This window comes from Grammomys surdaster, unplaced genomic scaffold (genome assembly GCF_004785775.1).
Source record: "Grammomys surdaster isolate TR1022 unplaced genomic scaffold, NIH_TR_1.0 125889, whole genome shotgun sequence".
NCBI lineage: Eukaryota > Metazoa > Chordata > Mammalia > Rodentia > Muridae > Grammomys > Grammomys surdaster.
In genome coordinates this window covers 2,681,838-2,699,949 of record NW_021620714.1, presented here as the reverse complement: position 1 = coordinate 2,699,949, position 18,112 = coordinate 2,681,838, and the positions used below count along the sequence as shown (strand labels likewise).

The 18,112-nt window shown below is 44.1% G+C and overlaps 1 protein-coding gene across 1 annotated transcript in view; it reads right to left on the bottom strand.

Moving 5' to 3' along the window:
• Positions 1–18,112, bottom strand: part of LOC114608321 (kalirin-like) — a 473,938-nt gene that overhangs the window by 80,536 nt on the left and 375,290 nt on the right. The window contains exons 18-19 of the mRNA XM_028752277.1: positions 10,572–10,767; positions 2,598–2,764 (exon numbers count right to left, since the gene is read on the bottom strand). Of these exons, the coding sequence (XP_028608110.1) occupies positions 2,598–2,764; positions 10,572–10,767 (363 nt within the window). The remainder of the gene's footprint in view (positions 1–2,597; positions 2,765–10,571; positions 10,768–18,112) is intronic.

The following is an 18,112-nucleotide window of genomic DNA, read 5'->3' as shown; positions in this document are numbered from 1 at the left end:
AAAGTTCAACAGGGATGTTCTGTTTCCTACTTTGTTTGAAAGCCCAGTCCTACCACCCACTAATCATGAAGATGATCAGGCATGGGCGCACAGGTAGACTTTGACATGCCAAAGCCCTGCTGACCTTAGGCAGGTGCCATTCTCTGTGAAGCCAAGGCTACCCCTGCCCATCTTCTTAGATATGGTGAGACCATGGAAGCCTGTGTTCTGCTGCTGATTCTCTCTATGGCTTCTGTATGCACAGGAGGGGTGTGGGCCTCTGCAGAGGAAGATCCTGGATTTTTGGAGATGCAAGTTTCAGCTAACAATACAACAGGCCTCTGTTTCTCCCTGATCCTATGGTACCCCAGTTTTCTTACTTGTACACCCAATAGCTTGCTTCTCATGAAGTAAGATCATTCTTTTCTTCCCATATGAAAATAATGCACTGTCATGATTCTAAGAGTGTTAAAATTTGTATGTGTGTTACTACTCTCATGCTGGCACTTCCACCATGTCCTCCATATGAATAACAGGTCTTCTGGAAGCTCAGGTGGGACCCTGGTCTGATTAGGCTGAGAACATCGAGCGAGCTAGCAGCTCAGTGAACAAGCTGGGTGTGTGGCTCTCAGAGCTTTAGAATACATGTGCCTAAGCTCTGGCTGAGCGCTGATTGGAAGCTCGGGATAATGGAGACCATTTCATCCAACATGACAACCGTGTAACAAGTATGACATAAGCATCAGAAAGGGGCACCCTAAATATAAACAACTGAACAGCAGTTAAATAAAATGGCATGTCAACGCTAACACAGTTAATGTAAATCTAAGCTCCAGTTATCACCGCACATAAGAAAACATGTTTACGAGTAGAAGATGCTTCCCTGCCCAGAACAGTTCTGGAGGTGGACCTTGGCCTCCAAAGCAGGCCACTGGGTCTCTTAGGAGGGGCTCATGTAGACATCAGCAGCCACTGAGGTAAGGTGGCAGGCTGACATGCTAGGCTTTCCTAGACCTCTGGAGGGTTGTAGTGTGTTCTTTCCTCGTTGTGACCATTGTCTGGGGACCCTCTAAGCTCTAGTGGCCCCGTCTGAAGAATGGGATAGTGTCTGCCTCAGAGAGAAGCTATGAATGTTGTTGGGTACAGAAACAGCACCCAGAAGTGGAGCTGCTAATGTTTTCATGTCTTCAGTCTCCCTCTATCAAGAGAAGCTTCCATCCACTGTCCACAATAACTGCCACTTAGGCTGCTTAGGATAGCAACATTTACAAGTGTGCCCCATGTACATGTTTCTGAGTGTGTCCTCCAGTAATATGCTTGGTATAATACCTTGTGCAGATAAGAGTTCTCTTCCTTTATCTTTTTTACATTAACTTTTAAATGGCAAGAAAATGTACTTATATGATACATTTGCATGTATTCATATACATGTGTGATTGTGTATACGTGTGTGCACACATGTGTGTGAGTGCATGTGCATGAGTGTGTGCGCATGTATGTGTGTGCTTGTATGCATGCCTGTGTGTGCTCGTGCACATGTGTGGTGTACATGTGTGTGTGTGAATATACGGAGGCCACATGCTGATGTTTGGTATTTTTCTCAGTTTCACTCCCCCTTTCCTTTCTCTTTTCCTTCCTTCCTTCCTTCCTTCCTTCCTTCCTTCCTTCCTTCCTTCCTTCCTTCCTTCCTTCCTTCTTGCCTAACAGTTGATTTCATATGCATAAGTGTTTCACTTGTATATCTGTATATGCATCATGTATGTGTCTGATGTCTGCAGAGGTCAGAAAAAGGCAGTGAATTCTATTGGAACTGGAGTTATGGACAGTTCTGAACCACCATGTGGATGCCGGGAGCTGAACATGAGTTTTCCTCAAGAGCAGTGAGTGCTCTTAACTACTGAGCCATCTCTCCAGCCCCAGCACTGTTTTCTGAGATAGGGTCTCTCACTGAACTGGGAGCTGGGCAGTTCAGCTAGACTTGCTAGCCAATGGATTCCGAGGATCTGCCCATCTGTCCTTGACCCTACCCCATCCTTGCTCTTTGGGTATACTTACTCTGCTATGCCTGCCTTGTTTGTGGGTGCTGGGGATCCAAGCTCAGTTCCTTGTGTTTGTATAATGAGCACTTTACTCACAGAGCAATATTCCCAGTTCCCAAAAGTGTTATTATAAGGAGCATACACACATTGAAAATAACGATATTTGCTACCACTGAATCATTACTTACCAACTCTGTGTCAGAAGCTGGACTAGGCACCGAGATGCCCCAAGGAGAGCAACCTGGCTCTACAGTGGAATATAATTACTGAGAAAGGATTTTTTTTTTTTATTTCTCATTGACTATGTGACAGACTCAAGCACAGGAGAGGAGAGAATGGATTCAGTGAAGAACACTGAGAAATCTCTGGGACATTCCTAGAGCATCGCCTGAGAGAGGATTAATGCATTCATAGTATGAGCCATGGTCTCACTGGGTCCTTTGTGACAACAGCCAGGCTTGCAGAAATTAATCCATTTAATTCACATGCCAACTTCTTTTCTAAGGCTGGGTTACTCAGAGGGCACAGCCATGGCTCCGTGTGCCCCCCTGCAGGAGGGCAGGTGCCAGGCAGGCTCACCTGTTTGACCTCAGCCTGGAGGTGCCGCAGCTGGAGGCACTGTTCCAGCCGCTTGTGCGTCTGCTCCGCATTGAGCTCCAGTTCATGTTGCTTCTCATGGAGAAACTCCAGTAGCTCCTGCACCTGAGCCGACAGGTCAATGTCTTTTTCACAGATTAACTCGATTCCTGGTTTCAAAAAGATGCAAACAATTAAAACCCAGGCAGCATGGGGCCGACAATATTGCTTTAGTCATGTAAGAAAGCTGGACTTTGGGAGTGGCCGTTATTGGCCTTCTCCCAACTGCTACACAGCTCACAGTGCAGCTGGACAGATCCTGTAATGAGTTCTCACTTAGGATAATGCCAGCTCCTTAGGACAAATGAATCCTTTGTCCAGGAAGGAATTTTCAACACATGACAGGACCAGTTCCTTTTCATAAATGGAAGAGAGAGTGCTGTAACTCTGGAGATCCATCCTAGGTGAGGTAGCTCCTGGCAGCACCTGTTTGGAGACTTTCCAACACCCAAATTCATAAGCAAACTTGAGTCATCTTAGACATAATAAAGCCAAATCAAAAGAACCCTGTCTCAGGAACTCCTGCCAAGGGCATGTTCTATTTTAACTGGTTAGGTATAATTTATGATCCGGTGAACGTAGCTAACGACTTAGGTCTCCTAAGAAATCAATGCTATCTTCCAAATATACATGATAAATATTCCCAATAATACCACAGGGACAATGAATGTCACTCACATTCAGAAAACCCGTCACCTTTAAGTTTTGCTCACACACAGAGCCTGCCCATCATTCTACCGACTCAGAATATGTCTAAGGCCAGTCACTTGCTGACACGTTTCCAGTGTTTATGAACATAGCACCTAGAAAAACAGTCAGCCTGGAGCAGGCACTGCAGTCAGTACCCACTAGCCAAAGGCTCTGTCCTCCCTCATCAACCTCCCTGCCTCGCTCTTTCTGTATCCCTCTCATGACAGTTGAGTGCAGATATGCACACTTCCTTTTCTGTCCATCAGCAACAGGTCCAGGTTCACATTAAAATCCTTGCAGACAAATTCCCAAAGGAGAATCAATCTCAGCCTCAACATTTGGCCACCTACAAAATCAATCTTCTGGAGAGATGCCTCCATTACCCTGCCACACCATCGGAAACTCGTCCCTGCCTCCAGCACGCCTGCATCCGCATCTGGGAAGCACAGGCAAGTCCGCCCACACTTGGGAAACTCGTTTCTGGAGGCAAAAATAGAGTTTTATATAAGGACAATATGGGAGAGTGGGAAAAATATTTTCTGGTGTTACATGATAATAATTTCAGTATCTTTTTATGTTTATTTTTTTTCTGTGAGTTTCATAATCCCAAGTCCCAGCTCCTGAAATATCTGTGGGAGACGGAAGAGAACGGCTTGTTCTTTTGGCAGCCATCCCCCTCTGCTTACTATTTTCAGTCACCAGAAGGGTGCAGTAGGTAGAACATCTTCTGGACTGAAATAAAAAGAACTAAAGCATTTTCTGCTCCCTGTGGCTTGCCCACATTGAGGTCTGGGGTGAGCAGGGGTGGGATGAGAGGGGTACCGGAGGCAGGGGGATAACTCTGACCCTGTGCTGACTTTCTGGAAATGTCATTTCAGACCCATCTCTGCTTCACCGCATCTCTAGTACTCTGAGTGCTGGGCTTTGACTTTCTCTAAGCAGGCATGTGACTGAACCCTGCCGCTGCACATGTGAATGGCTGTCAAAGTTAGTGACTCAGCAAGGAAGCTTCTCAGCATGTGGTTGAGAACCCCAAGACCCAGGCTGTGCAATTCTGTGTTTGTCTTGCTTGTCGTTTGTCTTGTTTGTCTTATGTAAAGTGGACAGTGACTACAGAGGTGAAGACGATGCCTACTGCACCTCCAACCCTCAATTACAGGGGGAGGGAATGAGAGGAACACACAGACTTGTCCTGGCCACACCTAGAGGAACCCATCCACACTTCTTTCCTCTTCAGCTTCTTTCCTCCGCTCCTAGTCACACTGGTGCGAGTTCCAGTTAAGTCCTACCAGCTGGATGGTCTCCAGACATTACCACTGAGTAGAGTTTGATTTTGTTGACAACACTGCCCTCAATTTAATGATAGACCTACCTGTCCTGCTTAGGGACCGTAATAATGTCCCTAACAATAAAAATTACTCCCAGTAATAGGGCAGAAAGACAAGATTGTCTTTTTCTCCCCTCAACAAAGAGTGAATGTATTCCTCTTTAATTTTTTTTTTTTTGAGATTTCTTTTCAGTGTCCCCCTACAGGGAACTGGCCCAGTCCCCTCTCATGGCTGACTTCTTTATCTCACATTGTCACTGGAATGTAGGCTCTCTGATGCTCCGACCATGTTTATTCCACTCACCACTGCCTCTTCTCCCCATGTTCTCAGCTCGTATTGTTCATTCATTGCTCTGACCACTGAGCAAGCAGGCCTCTTTGGGGGCGAAGTGGGTTTGTGCAGAATGGTGGAGAGCTCTGAGGAGGGACAGGCTTAGCTTTGAGGCTATGCTCTGAAAGCTGTTGATGTTAACAGTCTTGGCTCTGTACCCTTCCCCAAACCCCGCTCTCCTTATCTGTAGAGTGGGAATCATAACCTACGGCTGCTGTAAGGACCAGGTACAGTATATATGGTGTCTGCCATTTTGTCAGCTCCAAATACTCTTTTTCCAAGTTGTCCTTTTTCTTGAGGGAAATTAATGAGAATGTAGTGCTGATTACTGATGAGACTGCTAAGTGGCTCAATATGAAATCTAGTGACACTTAAGTACTTACTCAATGTATATTGTTATAAACGATGATGGTTTGAATGTTACTAGATTGATGCTATCAACATGGTTCACACTGGATTCATCTGAAGAACCTTTGAAAAATCACTGTGGCCTGCGAACACCACAGACCCAGAATCTCCAGCTGGGTGGGACTCGGCCATTAGATATCCTTAAAGCCTCTGAGGAGAGTCTAATAACAACCGGGGTTCATAACCACTATACAAGATGGCAGAGGCCACAGCCCAAGAAGCAGGCATTCTTTTTCTGTACTGAGTTGTAGAGCACTCAGCATTCTCGTGTGTGTGTGTGTGTGTATGTATGTGTGTGTATATATGTGTGTGTGTATGTGTGTGTGTATGTGTGTGTATGTGTGTGTGTGTGTATGTGTGTGTATGTGTGTGTGTATGTGTGTGTGTGTATGTGTGTGTGTGTCTCCAGGTCACAGTTAATAACACATGACACTTCAGTTTCTCTGGCTTTTAGATCATGGTGCTACTTTATTATTTTGATTTTTTCAAGGTGCTAGAATTGGATCCAGGACTGAGCAGGTGAGGCAAGTGTCCTGCCGCTGAGTAATGCTCTCAGCCTCCGTTATCACTTTAATTTTCTCAAGGCAAAAGAGACCTGTTAGGGGCCACTGTTGAGCATCTCTGGCTATATTGCCAGACCTAGAAGGTTTTCAGCTGTTTCTGTCCTTAAATATCTGTGTTTGCCATAGAGAGAGAACGTCTTTTCTCTTTTCTCCACCCCCTACCACTCATCTTTCTGTGCCATTTTGTCTGTAAAAATCAAGGTAAGAAAGTACAGTGATTAAGTTAGGTTCTTAGGTCGATGTTGACTACTCTGGCTATACCTCGGAAGTCCTTAAGGACAGCTTCAGCCCAAACCAGGCCAATGAGAGATAGCTCCCTAAGCAATGAAACCCAGACACTGGTGTTTTAAAAAATGTTTCCTAGGTGGTTCTCAATGTGTAGCTTTATTGTGAAGCATTAGTGAGCATCGGCTTATGTCACAGCACTGTGAAGCATTAGTGAGCATTGGCTTACAACATGGTATTATGATGCGTTAGTGAACACTGGCTTACATCATGCTTCTCTTCTCTCCTCTCAGCTCCAATAGTCCACATCCTTGCTAAACCCGGAGTACCTTTCATTCTGAAAAAGCACAGGCTTTGCATTTACTTTCCTTTTATGTCACAAATAAAATTAGTTTCTGTCTATTATTTTTTCCTTCATCTGTCCCACCCACACTGATGCTTAATTTAGCAAATGTCAGTATTGAGAACCTGCAATGCATAAGGCATAAGCATTCTGCTAGAGGCTGCTGTGTAGGAGACCTTACATTGCTGAAGAAGCTTCTGAGGCCAAGTAACCCTAATAGGATGCTCTACGGGCTAGAATACAAACATAACGCTGGATGCATCATCCTCATTGGACCTCTTCCATGCTCCTATATGATCCACTGCATCCTCATGGGTATCTCAAGTGGTAGGTTACTCTTCCTCAGAGAACGGTGAGGCTTTGGGGAGATTGGGTGACATGTTCCAGGACACCCAGGTGGTAAGAATGACTGGGATTCACTCCAGTATCTCCTCTCATATTTGTGCTCTCAGCTGCATGACCGAGGAGACTGTCTGCAAGCATAGTTCACTTAAGCATGCATCTACATCCGACCCTGGTGGTGCAGGCATGGAGGCTCTGATAGTCAGGAGGCAGAGACAAGAGGAGAGCAGGTTCAAGGCCTGCCTGGGCTACAGAGTGGGTTAAAGGACAGCCTGTGAAACTTAGTAAAAACTGATCCCCAAATAAAAACTAAAACTAAATGAGGTAGAACACTTACTCAGTAAGTGTGAGACCTTGGGTTCAATCCTCACTACCACTAGCAGGATTTTCAACTGCTGAGGCTGATAGTCCCAGTAGGAACAGTAAATTATAAGCATTCTTGCCACAGACTTAATGATTCTCTCTCTCTCTCTCTCTCTCTCTCTCTCTCTCTCTCTCTCTCTCTCTGTGTGTGTGTGTGTGTGTGTGTATGTGTGTGTCTGTGTATGTGTGTTTAGAGGCTGTAGGTTGATATCTATAATTTTCCATCTTTTTTTTTTTTTTGAGAAAGGGCTCTTCCTGGGGCTCAATGACTGGCTAAATTGGCTGTGCACTGAGCCATGGGAACTTACCTATCTCCCCACATACCTGTCCCGCTTAGTGTTGAGATTACAGAAGTGTGGAGTGTCTACTGTGCTCAGGGATCCAAACTCAGGTCCACTTGCTTCTGTGGCAAGTGCTTTATCCACTGAAGCATCTCTTTAACCCTCCACAAATAACTTTTCAAACTTAAAAATGTTGCCTAAGAAGGGAGTTTGGGGCTTCTGACCACAAAAGCAGTATATCTGTAAGTCCTATGGTTCTTGCCTCAGTGTTAAGGTCAAATGTCACAGTTTGCTGGATCCAGGACCTGGGATAAAGTCAGCAGAACAGGAGGTGGTGGGAAGCTGAATCATGGCAAATGAGAGCTGGAAGGAATTTGTAAATTGAGTCTATGTGGTGGGTTAGACAGAAAAGACTAAGATCTAATGAAGAAATAGGACGTCCAAGCCAGGCTGCTCACTGGCAGCAGATCTGGATGTGAAATCCAGAGTGTTTCCTAACAGCAAAGTCTACCATAGCCCACCCTGAGGCTCAAGCAGACAAGCTGTGGTGAAGAAAGGATGGGAGTGGGTGGATTGCTCCTGTTTCCTAATTCCTAAGGTGGATGCTGACTCACTCCAAGGCTTTTGCTTCGGATGTACTGAAGGCTTCAGAGAAACATGACCCAATGGGATGAACATCACACCTGAAAATAAGCATTTGCAAATTCTCTAGTTTTATGAACTACTAAAAACAATCGGCCTTAATTAATTTAGCAGAGAGGGAGAAAAGTCTTAATTTTGATAATATGTCTTATTTTCCAGTATAATTGTTTACTTCACCTTCATTCAAAATACAGCTCATTAAACAAATATCATATGACTTAAACATTGTGTCCTGCTCTGGACCCACCACCAGTCCCTACCCTTCCCCCAGGTCAAGTGTGAGCTAACCGATTCTGATCTCCTGTTGTACGCTCAGGGTTGAATACAACGATGCTTCTCTGCAGAGCAGGGCAGAGACAGATAGTGAGGCTATAGCCTCCCTAAAACCCATGCAATCATCTCCCTTTAAGTCTCACAGGCTCTGCCAGACTGAACAGCTAGCTATGGTAGGCGGAGGGGAACAGCCAGTCTTAGTAGAGAGGGCTGAGGAGGCCAACCAAACCTCTTTCAACAAAGCTCCTATCTAGAACAGGATGTTGTGGGAGTGGGTAGCCCATCTGCTTGGGGGTATTTCCACCCACTCAGCCCTCCTGGTTAGCTAAGCATAGCCAACCTCCAGTCATGAGCAGTCCTTGGAGATTGCCAGCTTCTGGCCATTTTTCTGCTACCATGGGTATTTGGATCCTGGCATAGAAGTTGGCTTGCCAAAGGTCATGTCAGCACACATATCCATTTGGAGACACATCCAGAAGGATGAAGGGGAAGTATCTGAGTTGCTCTGCCCAGCCTTTCTTCTAGTTACTCTGTACCTTCCATCATAGCTGGATGGCCAGCTGGAAAGAGCATCATCAAGGCTAAACTCAACCCTGAACATGAGGAAATGCTCAACCATAGAAAAGGGACCCTTGTTCCTGTGTTCCCTACTCTTCCTTTTCTGAGCAGAGCCTGAGAAGATCCAGCTGGTATGTCAGACACTGAATCTCGGATTGCAGGGAACTCGGTCTATCTGGAGATCCTGTTAGCATGTAGACTCAGACTCACATTCACAAACACCCAGACAGGAGCCTGAGCACTGCCACTCTGAAGAGTCTCCAGTAAACAAGTAGGCCTTAGGCTGGTTAGCATGTAGGCTGCACACTTAGAATGACCTGTGTCTCACACACAGCTGCATCCTGTTTGGGACATAGATGGACCATGGAGAACTTTGCTGACAAAAGTGAACAGAACTCACTGGAGTCTCCCCTCTTTGTTCTGAAGTGGTGTTCATTTGAATGGCATATAATACTTATTTTCTGACCTCCAGAATAAACACAATATTGTAAAGGACTTTCAGCAGCCCCTGACAATCCCGTTTTAATGTTAGCCATCAACAGGTGCATGACCCAACTGTGCCTTAAAGAGGTGAGAGCCTCATCCCAGCTACTTCAACCTGGAGAGCAAGACCTTGCCAACAGGCCATGTGTTTGGCTGGCCAGGAGAGAGAAGGATGGGTTCTAGCATTGCACAGGTCTAATAAAGGATGTTTGCCTTCTTTTCCTGACCAGCAGTCTTCCTGAGTTGCTTTGTCTCTCTCTAGTTCCAGAAAATATTGCCTTAGAGAGTGGCAGTAAAGAAACCACATATTTATGGAAAACATACTAAATAAATCTTGAACAGAAAAAAGTAATAAAATGCCATGTTTTCCTTGGAAGTTATAAAATTACACGATCTCCCATAAACTTTTATCAGCACTGCTTAAACTCAAATACAGACCAGTGATTAAAAGCAAGAACAAAACTGGAAGATTCTGGGGAGTGTAAGGCAGGGATCAGGAAACTGCCTGTGAGGAGCAGGAGCAAGAGCCATAACACAGGTGGGAGAGCGGCATGGGAGCTCACTACCCACGCAGCACAACTCTGGGAACCTCAGACAGCTCTCAGTCTGATTCCAAATGATCACTTCTGAAAGCCGGCACTAGCTTCCATCATTGATTCTCAATCCTCAGGACCCATAGACTCTGGCTCCTGTCTCATCTTTCCCACAGCCTAAACCAGACAACCACAACAAGTTACTTCAGTTCTTACAGTTTTGTTTCCTCTTTAAAACAACAGTGAGGGCTGGAGAGATGGCTCTGCGGTTAAGAGCACTGGCTGTTCTTCCAGAGGTCCTGAGTAAAATTCCCAGCAACCACATGGTGGCTCACAACCATCTGTGATGGGATCTGATGCCCTCTTCTGGTGTGTCTGAAGAGAACTATAGTATACTCACATACATTAAATAAATAAATATTTTTTAAAAAGAAAAGAAACCCCAATGACGAACCTTTCTATTCTTTGTGTCTGCAGGGATGGACTGAATGGTGTGGAAGCTGGGGCACACTGTGTCCACCATCTCTCCTGCCAAGAGGACGAGAAGCTGCTCACCTGAGGCTTGCACTTCCATGATATACTGGTGCAGGTCTTGGCCCTGCTGGATGACCTCAAATGTCATGTTGTTCATGGCAAGCTTCCGCTCTGTATGGCGCTGTAGCCGCTGCTCTGCCAGGGTCAGATCCTCGGTGTTGAAGTCGTTCATCTGCCGGAGCAAGTCCTCATTCCAGGCATCCAGCTCTGCAGTGACCTGGGAGAAGTGCCACCATCAGCCAGGGCTTGCTGGGTGCACAGAACACTGCTAGATTGCAGCTCCTGGCTGAAACCTTATCAACCAACCCACCCCTCGCTGTACTCTTCGACTTAAACTATAACCACATACACACAACTTTTAAACTGTTTTTTTTTTAAAATAACAGTTTCAATGTCTACAGCAACAGCAAATGAATAGCTGCAAACATTCATGTACTGAGTTAATAAAGTTTATAAAGTTTTGGTGTATTCATCTCACTGTGACCCTCACAATAACCCACTGAGGCAGGCAGGATGGAGATCTCCAGGTCTGCCTTCTAGAAGAGGAAACTGGCCTCACTCAGATGGATGGCTGTGGCTGAAGTTTGCCTTGATAGTGAGGGACACAGTTGCTTGGTTCTCCTGTTTGCCAAGAGTTCACCTATCACCTTGTAACTGTTACTGTAAAAATATTCCATAATTGAAGGAACCTTCAAAACTAAATAGTTAGTTTGCTTCAGAAGCCAAAATTGAAAGCCAGAGAAGTCTGGAGAACGACTCAGGCTTCATCATCAGTTAAAGAGCTAGTGCATACTAAAGGCGGGCCTTCCCTTCTGGGTCCTGTGTTCCACCGTGCTAGACTCTCTCTTCACTACAAAGAGTGATAACTGAAAAGAGTGACCAAACTAAGTGTAAATGTGTAATAGTCCTCTAGAACACTGGTTCTCAACCTGTGGGTCTCAACCCCTTTGGGGCAGGGGTTTGATGACTCTTTCATAGGCGTCACTTAAGACCCATTAGAAAACATAGACGTTCACATTAAGATCCATAACAGTAGCAAAATTACAGTTATGAAGTAGCAACGAAAATAATTTTATTTGGGGATAATTTTTTTTTAGATTTATTTGTTTGTTTGTATGTACAGTGTTCTGCCTGTATATATGCCTGCATGCCAGAAGAGGGCACCAGACCTTACAGATGGTTGCGAGCCACCATGTGGTTGTTGGGAATTGGACTCAGGACTTCTGGAAGAGCAGTCCAGTGCTCTCAACTTCTGAGCCATCTCTCCAGCCTCCATTTGGGGATAATTTTATGGTTGGGGGGGGGGTCACCATAACATGAGATAATGTATTAAAGGGTCACAGCATTAGAGAGGTTGAGAACCAGTGATCTTGGAAATCAAGCAGATTATAATCTACAGAAAGCAGTAATGATATCATAAAGTATGGAGCACGTAATAAATAAAAGCACTGGGCTGACGGGGATTAGCTAGTTCATTCTTCACACCTTAGCGCAAGCAGTTTCACCTAATCTGCCTCTGGTCCTCTGCTAATTAAGGCCAAGCCCTCTGCCCTCTTCACATTCTCTACAATGACCCACAGAGAAGGAACGCCAAAGCACTGAATTACATTATTCCCTGAATAATGTTTCTATTAAGTCTTCGTGTGTTGTACCAAGAGCCAGTGAAGGCAAGAGTTTGTGTGCGGCCATCTTTTCTGAGGAGTGGAAATGGAAGTCTCTCTGGCTCATACATTTGCAGCATGACTCAGCAGTTGTCTAAGCATATACCCCAGAGCCCCAGTTTAGTGGTTTTCACTACTCTGGGTCTATCCCAGCTGACAGGTGCCATCCTCTTTCTAGTGACCAAATGCAAGTTGTTCTAAAGTCATCAGAGGACACCAGGAAGTAGAAGCCAGCTAGAGGCAGAAGACGTGCCCTTGTATCCAAGCTATGGCCGGGCAGACTGGGTTGGAACAGCAAAGCAGTCCTTTTCGGGGCTGCATGTCTGGGCCACGGGATTCTACTTGTCGTCTAAAGGGAAGACGCTTCACCCAGCAAAACAGAAACAGATAAAAGCACAGGAGCTGTCTTTGAAGTGGAGACTCAGAACTACAGAGTTCCTCCCTCACTCCTCTGGGTGCCCCCCTCAAGCTCCAGATCTTTTCAGGTCAACTCAGGGAGCTGCTGAGCTCGGCAACCAGTATCTACTCATTGTGGAGGAGACCTGGAGACCAGCAGGTTAGCAGAGAAACAGATTTCCACTGGATCCTTGTTTTTGAGGGACACTTTACTTCCCAACACCAGAGAGGGATTAACTGAAAATAGAAGATACCTCATTTTATAATAAGAGAATTTATAGAGTGAACATGCTGTTATAAAAGAGGCATAGAAGTAGGCTTTTTTCTTTCTATAATTTTAGAAATTAGAATATGACTTACATGTAATGCACATATTTTGAGCACTTAGTTCTGAGAGTTTTGACAGTTTCATACATTTGGGTGTATAGTCATCACCCAAAACAAAATACACACCCGTCACCTCAGGGAGCTCATTTGTGATCATTTCCAGTCAGTTGTTCCCTCCTTGCACAAGAAGACACTTTCAGATTTCCATCAGGTATAGCTCTGCCTAGTTTTGGATTTTTCTAAGACTTAAATCAAAGACTATTATATGCTCCACTGTCTGGCTTTGTGTTCAGCACGCTATATTATAGGCATCGTGGTTTCATGTTAGTAGTTCATTCCTTGACATAGAAGAATTGAAGGCATTGTCCAGATGGTTCACAACTTACTTTTCCTCTCTCCTGCTGACTGGTGTGTGGCTATTATGAATAAGGCTGATATGAGAATTCTCATACCACTCTTTCTGTGGGCACAGCTTTTCACTATCATTGAACAGAAGAGGTCCATGTTTCTAAGCTACTGGCAGAGATCTACAAGGGGATGATAACCTATGATGGTCCTAGTTACAACATATGGAAGTTCCAGCTGCTCTACACTCTCACCATCTTCTGTCATTACTGTCTGTTTAACTTGGATGATTACTACATGGTGATTGACGCGGATATTTTTATATGCTCTGCTGGCTGTTTGTATATCTACCTTTATAAAGTGGGGTTTTTTGTCAGTGTTTGTTTTTCTGAGACAGAATGTTGCTGTGTAGCTGACCTTAAGTTTAAGTCATAGCATAGTTTAAGGCTGACCCTAAACTCAAAAGTCATTCACCTCCAACTAAATGCTGGGATTACAGAAGTACACTACCATATCCAGCTGACGAATTTTCTTCTGATGATGTATTTTTAAGTGTCCTTAATAGGTCTGGATATAAATTGCTTTTGAGACAATCTACTGAAATAGTCAGAACCTAACTTCAGATCTACTCCTTGTGGGAACATACAGGAAATTAGAACCATAGCATGAAAGGGAGGGAGGTCTTTCATTTCAGTCTTAGCTTTTGTTTCTATAAAATTGACCCTACAGTGGTTGTTTTTGTCACAGGAAGATTTCAGATAAGTTCTAAGACCGAGAATCTTTGACATGGAAAGCTTTGTACTAGCTGGTGGTCCCCAGAAGCTGGCCTTGGGTTGGAGGGAGAGGCTCAGAGGTCTGAAACCAGAAGTAAAGTATGTGTAGTCACCAGTGTGAAGTGTCTTCTACACTCTGCCTCCTGTTCGTGTAGCCCCAACCACAAGCTCAAGTCTACTGTGTGACCTGAAGAACAAGGGCTTTCAGAGCCTGTGGTTGAAAATCTCACTCCCTAGACTAACTCCTGGGCCCATCGCTCTGCAACTGGCACCTGATTCACTCCCTTTCCTAGTTTTCTGAAACATGGTCAGCCAGAGCTGTCAGTTAGTGTGACTTGTATGTACTCAACGTTCCCTGGACCGGGGTCTTTTCCACTTTCTTTCTAGGGTAGAAGGCTGGCATATGACAGGGGCTCATTTTGTTCCTCTTCTTTTTTTTAATGGCTTCTAATCTCCCCCTACCTTACTGCTAATGAGCAAGGCTGGCTTTCCGGCTGCACCTTAAGCTTTTCCATGGAGAACCAGCTGGTTTAAGGCTGATTCTGAGAGTGAGCTCAGCCCCACCACCACCTGCTGGGGACCCTGTTCTGAAATGACCTCATCTGCCTCCCAATCTGCTCAAGTCCCGACCATTTCTCAGAACACACCTTCCACTACAAAGAGCTTCACAATGTGTCAGGGCCAGGGGCTCTTCTCTGGCTCACCCCAAGACATGGGGGGAGGGGTTGGCATGAGGGTGTGAGTGTGTCTGCTCTCACAGAGACAAGACTGTGAGAACTAGAGCCTGTACTGGAATGAACTTGGTGATTTTGCTGTGTTTGGAGAGAATTTGGTCAAGCTTGAAGCAGAGCCTGAACCAAATGTGAGAGGAAATAGAAGGTTCCCGAGTGTGCTCAGCTTTCTGTTGGCCTACTTTTTTTTTCTTCCACTCAATTAGCTCCTCATCAACTCTCAGACTGCTCAGGGACTCTAGTGGCTCTGGGGCCTCTGTCTTACCCACTTTCCTGGTTTAGAGTTTTAGATCAGGATGGTTAAGCCCGGTGTGTGGCTAAAGAATGAAGGCTTTTTCAAGGGCCTGAAGAACAACGGCCTCTTTGAAAAATATTTTGGAAAGAATATTGTTCTAACAATTGTCTGTTTTAAAGACACCAGAAAGGAAGTGAGATAAATAGTGAAAACTTTATTAGAGAAGATTTAAAAGTAAGAAAAGAAGCCTAAGAATTTCCTACCAGAAGAGATTCACCAAAATCAACTGATAGATAGAAGCTGTAGTCATCTCAGACAGCCCTCCTCATGGGCACCTCCCTTTTCTAGCCTTCCTAAGGTATTCAGAGAACTGGAGAACTTGTTAGCTCAAGTATTTTATTTGGTACCTTCTAAATAAAAATTTGCCTTCCTCTTTTCTTCTCCTTCCTTTCTTTACCCCATTCCTTTAAAAATAATCACAAATTGGTGTGGTGGCTTGGATGAGAATGGCCCCCATAAGCTCACATACTTGAATGCTAGGTTCCCAGTGTGAGGGACTGTTTGGGAAGAATTGGGAGGTGTGGCCTTGTTGAAAAGGTGTGTCACCAGGAGGTGAACTTTGAGGCTTTAAAATGCCCAGGCCATTCCTACTTATCTCCCTCTGCCTTGTGCTTATGAATCAGGATGCACATTCTCAGCTACTGTTCTCGTGCAAGCCTGCCTCTCTGCCTGCAACCGTGCTCCCCACCATGACGGCCATGGACTCAGCCTCTGAAACTGTAAGTCCCAATAAACTGTTTCTTCTACAAGTTGTCTTGGTAATGGTATCTTAGCACACCAACAGAAAAGTAACTAAGAAATTATATATATATATATATTTACTTTATTTGAACTTTTTAAGTTATTATGTTCGTTGAGTGGATCAATAAATTATTTGTAGCCTTGTATAAAAACTAATTTACCACTTTAAAATGGTATGCTCACCATTTTACAGTAGGGCATTTTTGTAGGCCAATGAAAAATACTTAGCTTTCAATTTTCTCATTTTAAGAAATATCAAATCTCTGTCCTGAGGGGTTTTTCCAACATGTATTGGTTACTCATACTGTATATGACAGAGCTTGAGGGCTGGGCCATTCCTTCCTTCTGGGCAAGCCACATTCTTAGCCATGTGGTTCATATCTGTCCAGTACTACTGCATCCTTATCAGAATACAAAGGCACACAGCACTGAACCTTGATGAGATTACCTTTTATAAAAAAAGACAGATGAGATTATTTGTGGTAAGATCCACAGCTCCAGACCTGCCTGACAATTGCAGAAAGACCTGAAAATGTCCAGCAGAGATCTCTGAAAATGTACTGAAAATGGTGATTTTCCAGAAAACTCAAGCTGTATGAATGAATATTAATGAGCTTTTTAAATTTTATTTTCATTCATTTATTACTTTTATTTTCATTCATTCATTTATTTTTTTTTAAGGAAGACAGTAGGAGAGATCTCCCAATGATTCTGATATGAGCTTAACAAAAGCATTAGTAGCTGCTATTAAAGTATTATTTAATACTACTACTAATATTATTGTATAAATGTTTTGAAGGAAGTTTTGTGGTTTTTTTATTTGTTTGTTTTGTTTGTTGGTTGGTTGGTTTTTCGAGACAGGGTTTCTCTGTGTAGCCCTGGCTGTCCTGGAACTCACTCTGTAGACCAGGCTGGCCTCGAACTCAGAAATCCACCTGCCTCTGCCTCCCAAGTGCTGGGGTTAAAGGCGTGCGCCACCACCGCCAGGCTTTTGAAGGAAGTTTTACTTTCCTATATCTATTATGTGAGTCCTTTTCACAATATGCTTAGAAAATGCTACAGTGACTGCTAAGAAGAAAAAATTTAAGAGATTACCTCAAATAGATCTTATTTTGTTGTTGTTGTTTTTGTGTGTGTGTGTTATTTTGGTATAGTCAGTATTCAATTCTTTGCAGTTTCATAAAGTATCATAGTAAGGAAGATAAAATTAATAAATAAAGAAAAGATGATGAAGCTGGATGAGGTGATGGGGTCCTTAGATGGTCACAGTGGACTGTGTCTATGGAGGTTTACAGCTGAGTCCCTGGAGTGGTATGCTCCCTGAACACCAAGAGTCCTGATGATGACCGGGGTCGACATTTCAAACTTCTACAGCTTTGACAGTGACAGTAAGTTAAAGTCTATCTATTTTCATAAGCTATAGGACTATGCAAAGAAGAAAAAAGAAAGAAAAAGTAAGTTAAAAAAAATGGAGGGAACCTATCATATAAGTTAGAAAAAACAGTCGTTTACCGGAAGTACTTACCTGAAGGGAGAGAAATAACAACACAAAGCCAGACAAGTCAGAACATGACGTCATTGGAAAGCCCCTGCCTTGATGCTCTTGGAGAGGCCAGAGCCTTAAACAGGACACTCTCTCAGTATGGGCAAGTGAACAGGACAAAGCCAACTACAGTTCCTTCATCAGAGGACAGTGAGGAGTAGTGATACCCAAAGGCCATGCCCTTCTAGAATGAACTGGGAATACACCCCACACAGAAGAGAATCTATGAAGTTCAGATACAGGAGAGATCCAGGATAGTCTACTCAAATATTTTCAGGAATTTAAAATGAAACTTTTTTTTTTTCTATTTTTCCCAGGAGACAGTCAAGGACAAAAATATAAAAAGATCAGAGATTTTGATTCAATGAGATAATGAAATCCTGGAGTTTTTTCTTTCTTATCCTTGTAGTGGGTTTGGCATAATGCTGCTTATATTATGTTAATTTGCGTCCCCAAAATTGTTTGAGCAAGAATCTGTAAGTCCATTGCACAGAAGACACTGGGGGACCCTGCCCCCAGTTGGTTCTGATTGGTAAATAAATTTGCCAACAGCCAATAGCTGGGCAGGGCAGACAGAGACAGGACTTTTAGGATTTCAGGGCTAGGGACAGAGGAAGGAGGAAGGAGAAGGTGAGGAGATACCATGCCTGAGAAGGTGCTGGACAGACAGCATAGTTGCCATGTAGGACCCGGGGAATTGCGGCCCCAAGAGGGCTGCCTGACTGGGTCCAGGGCAGCAGAGATGGAATA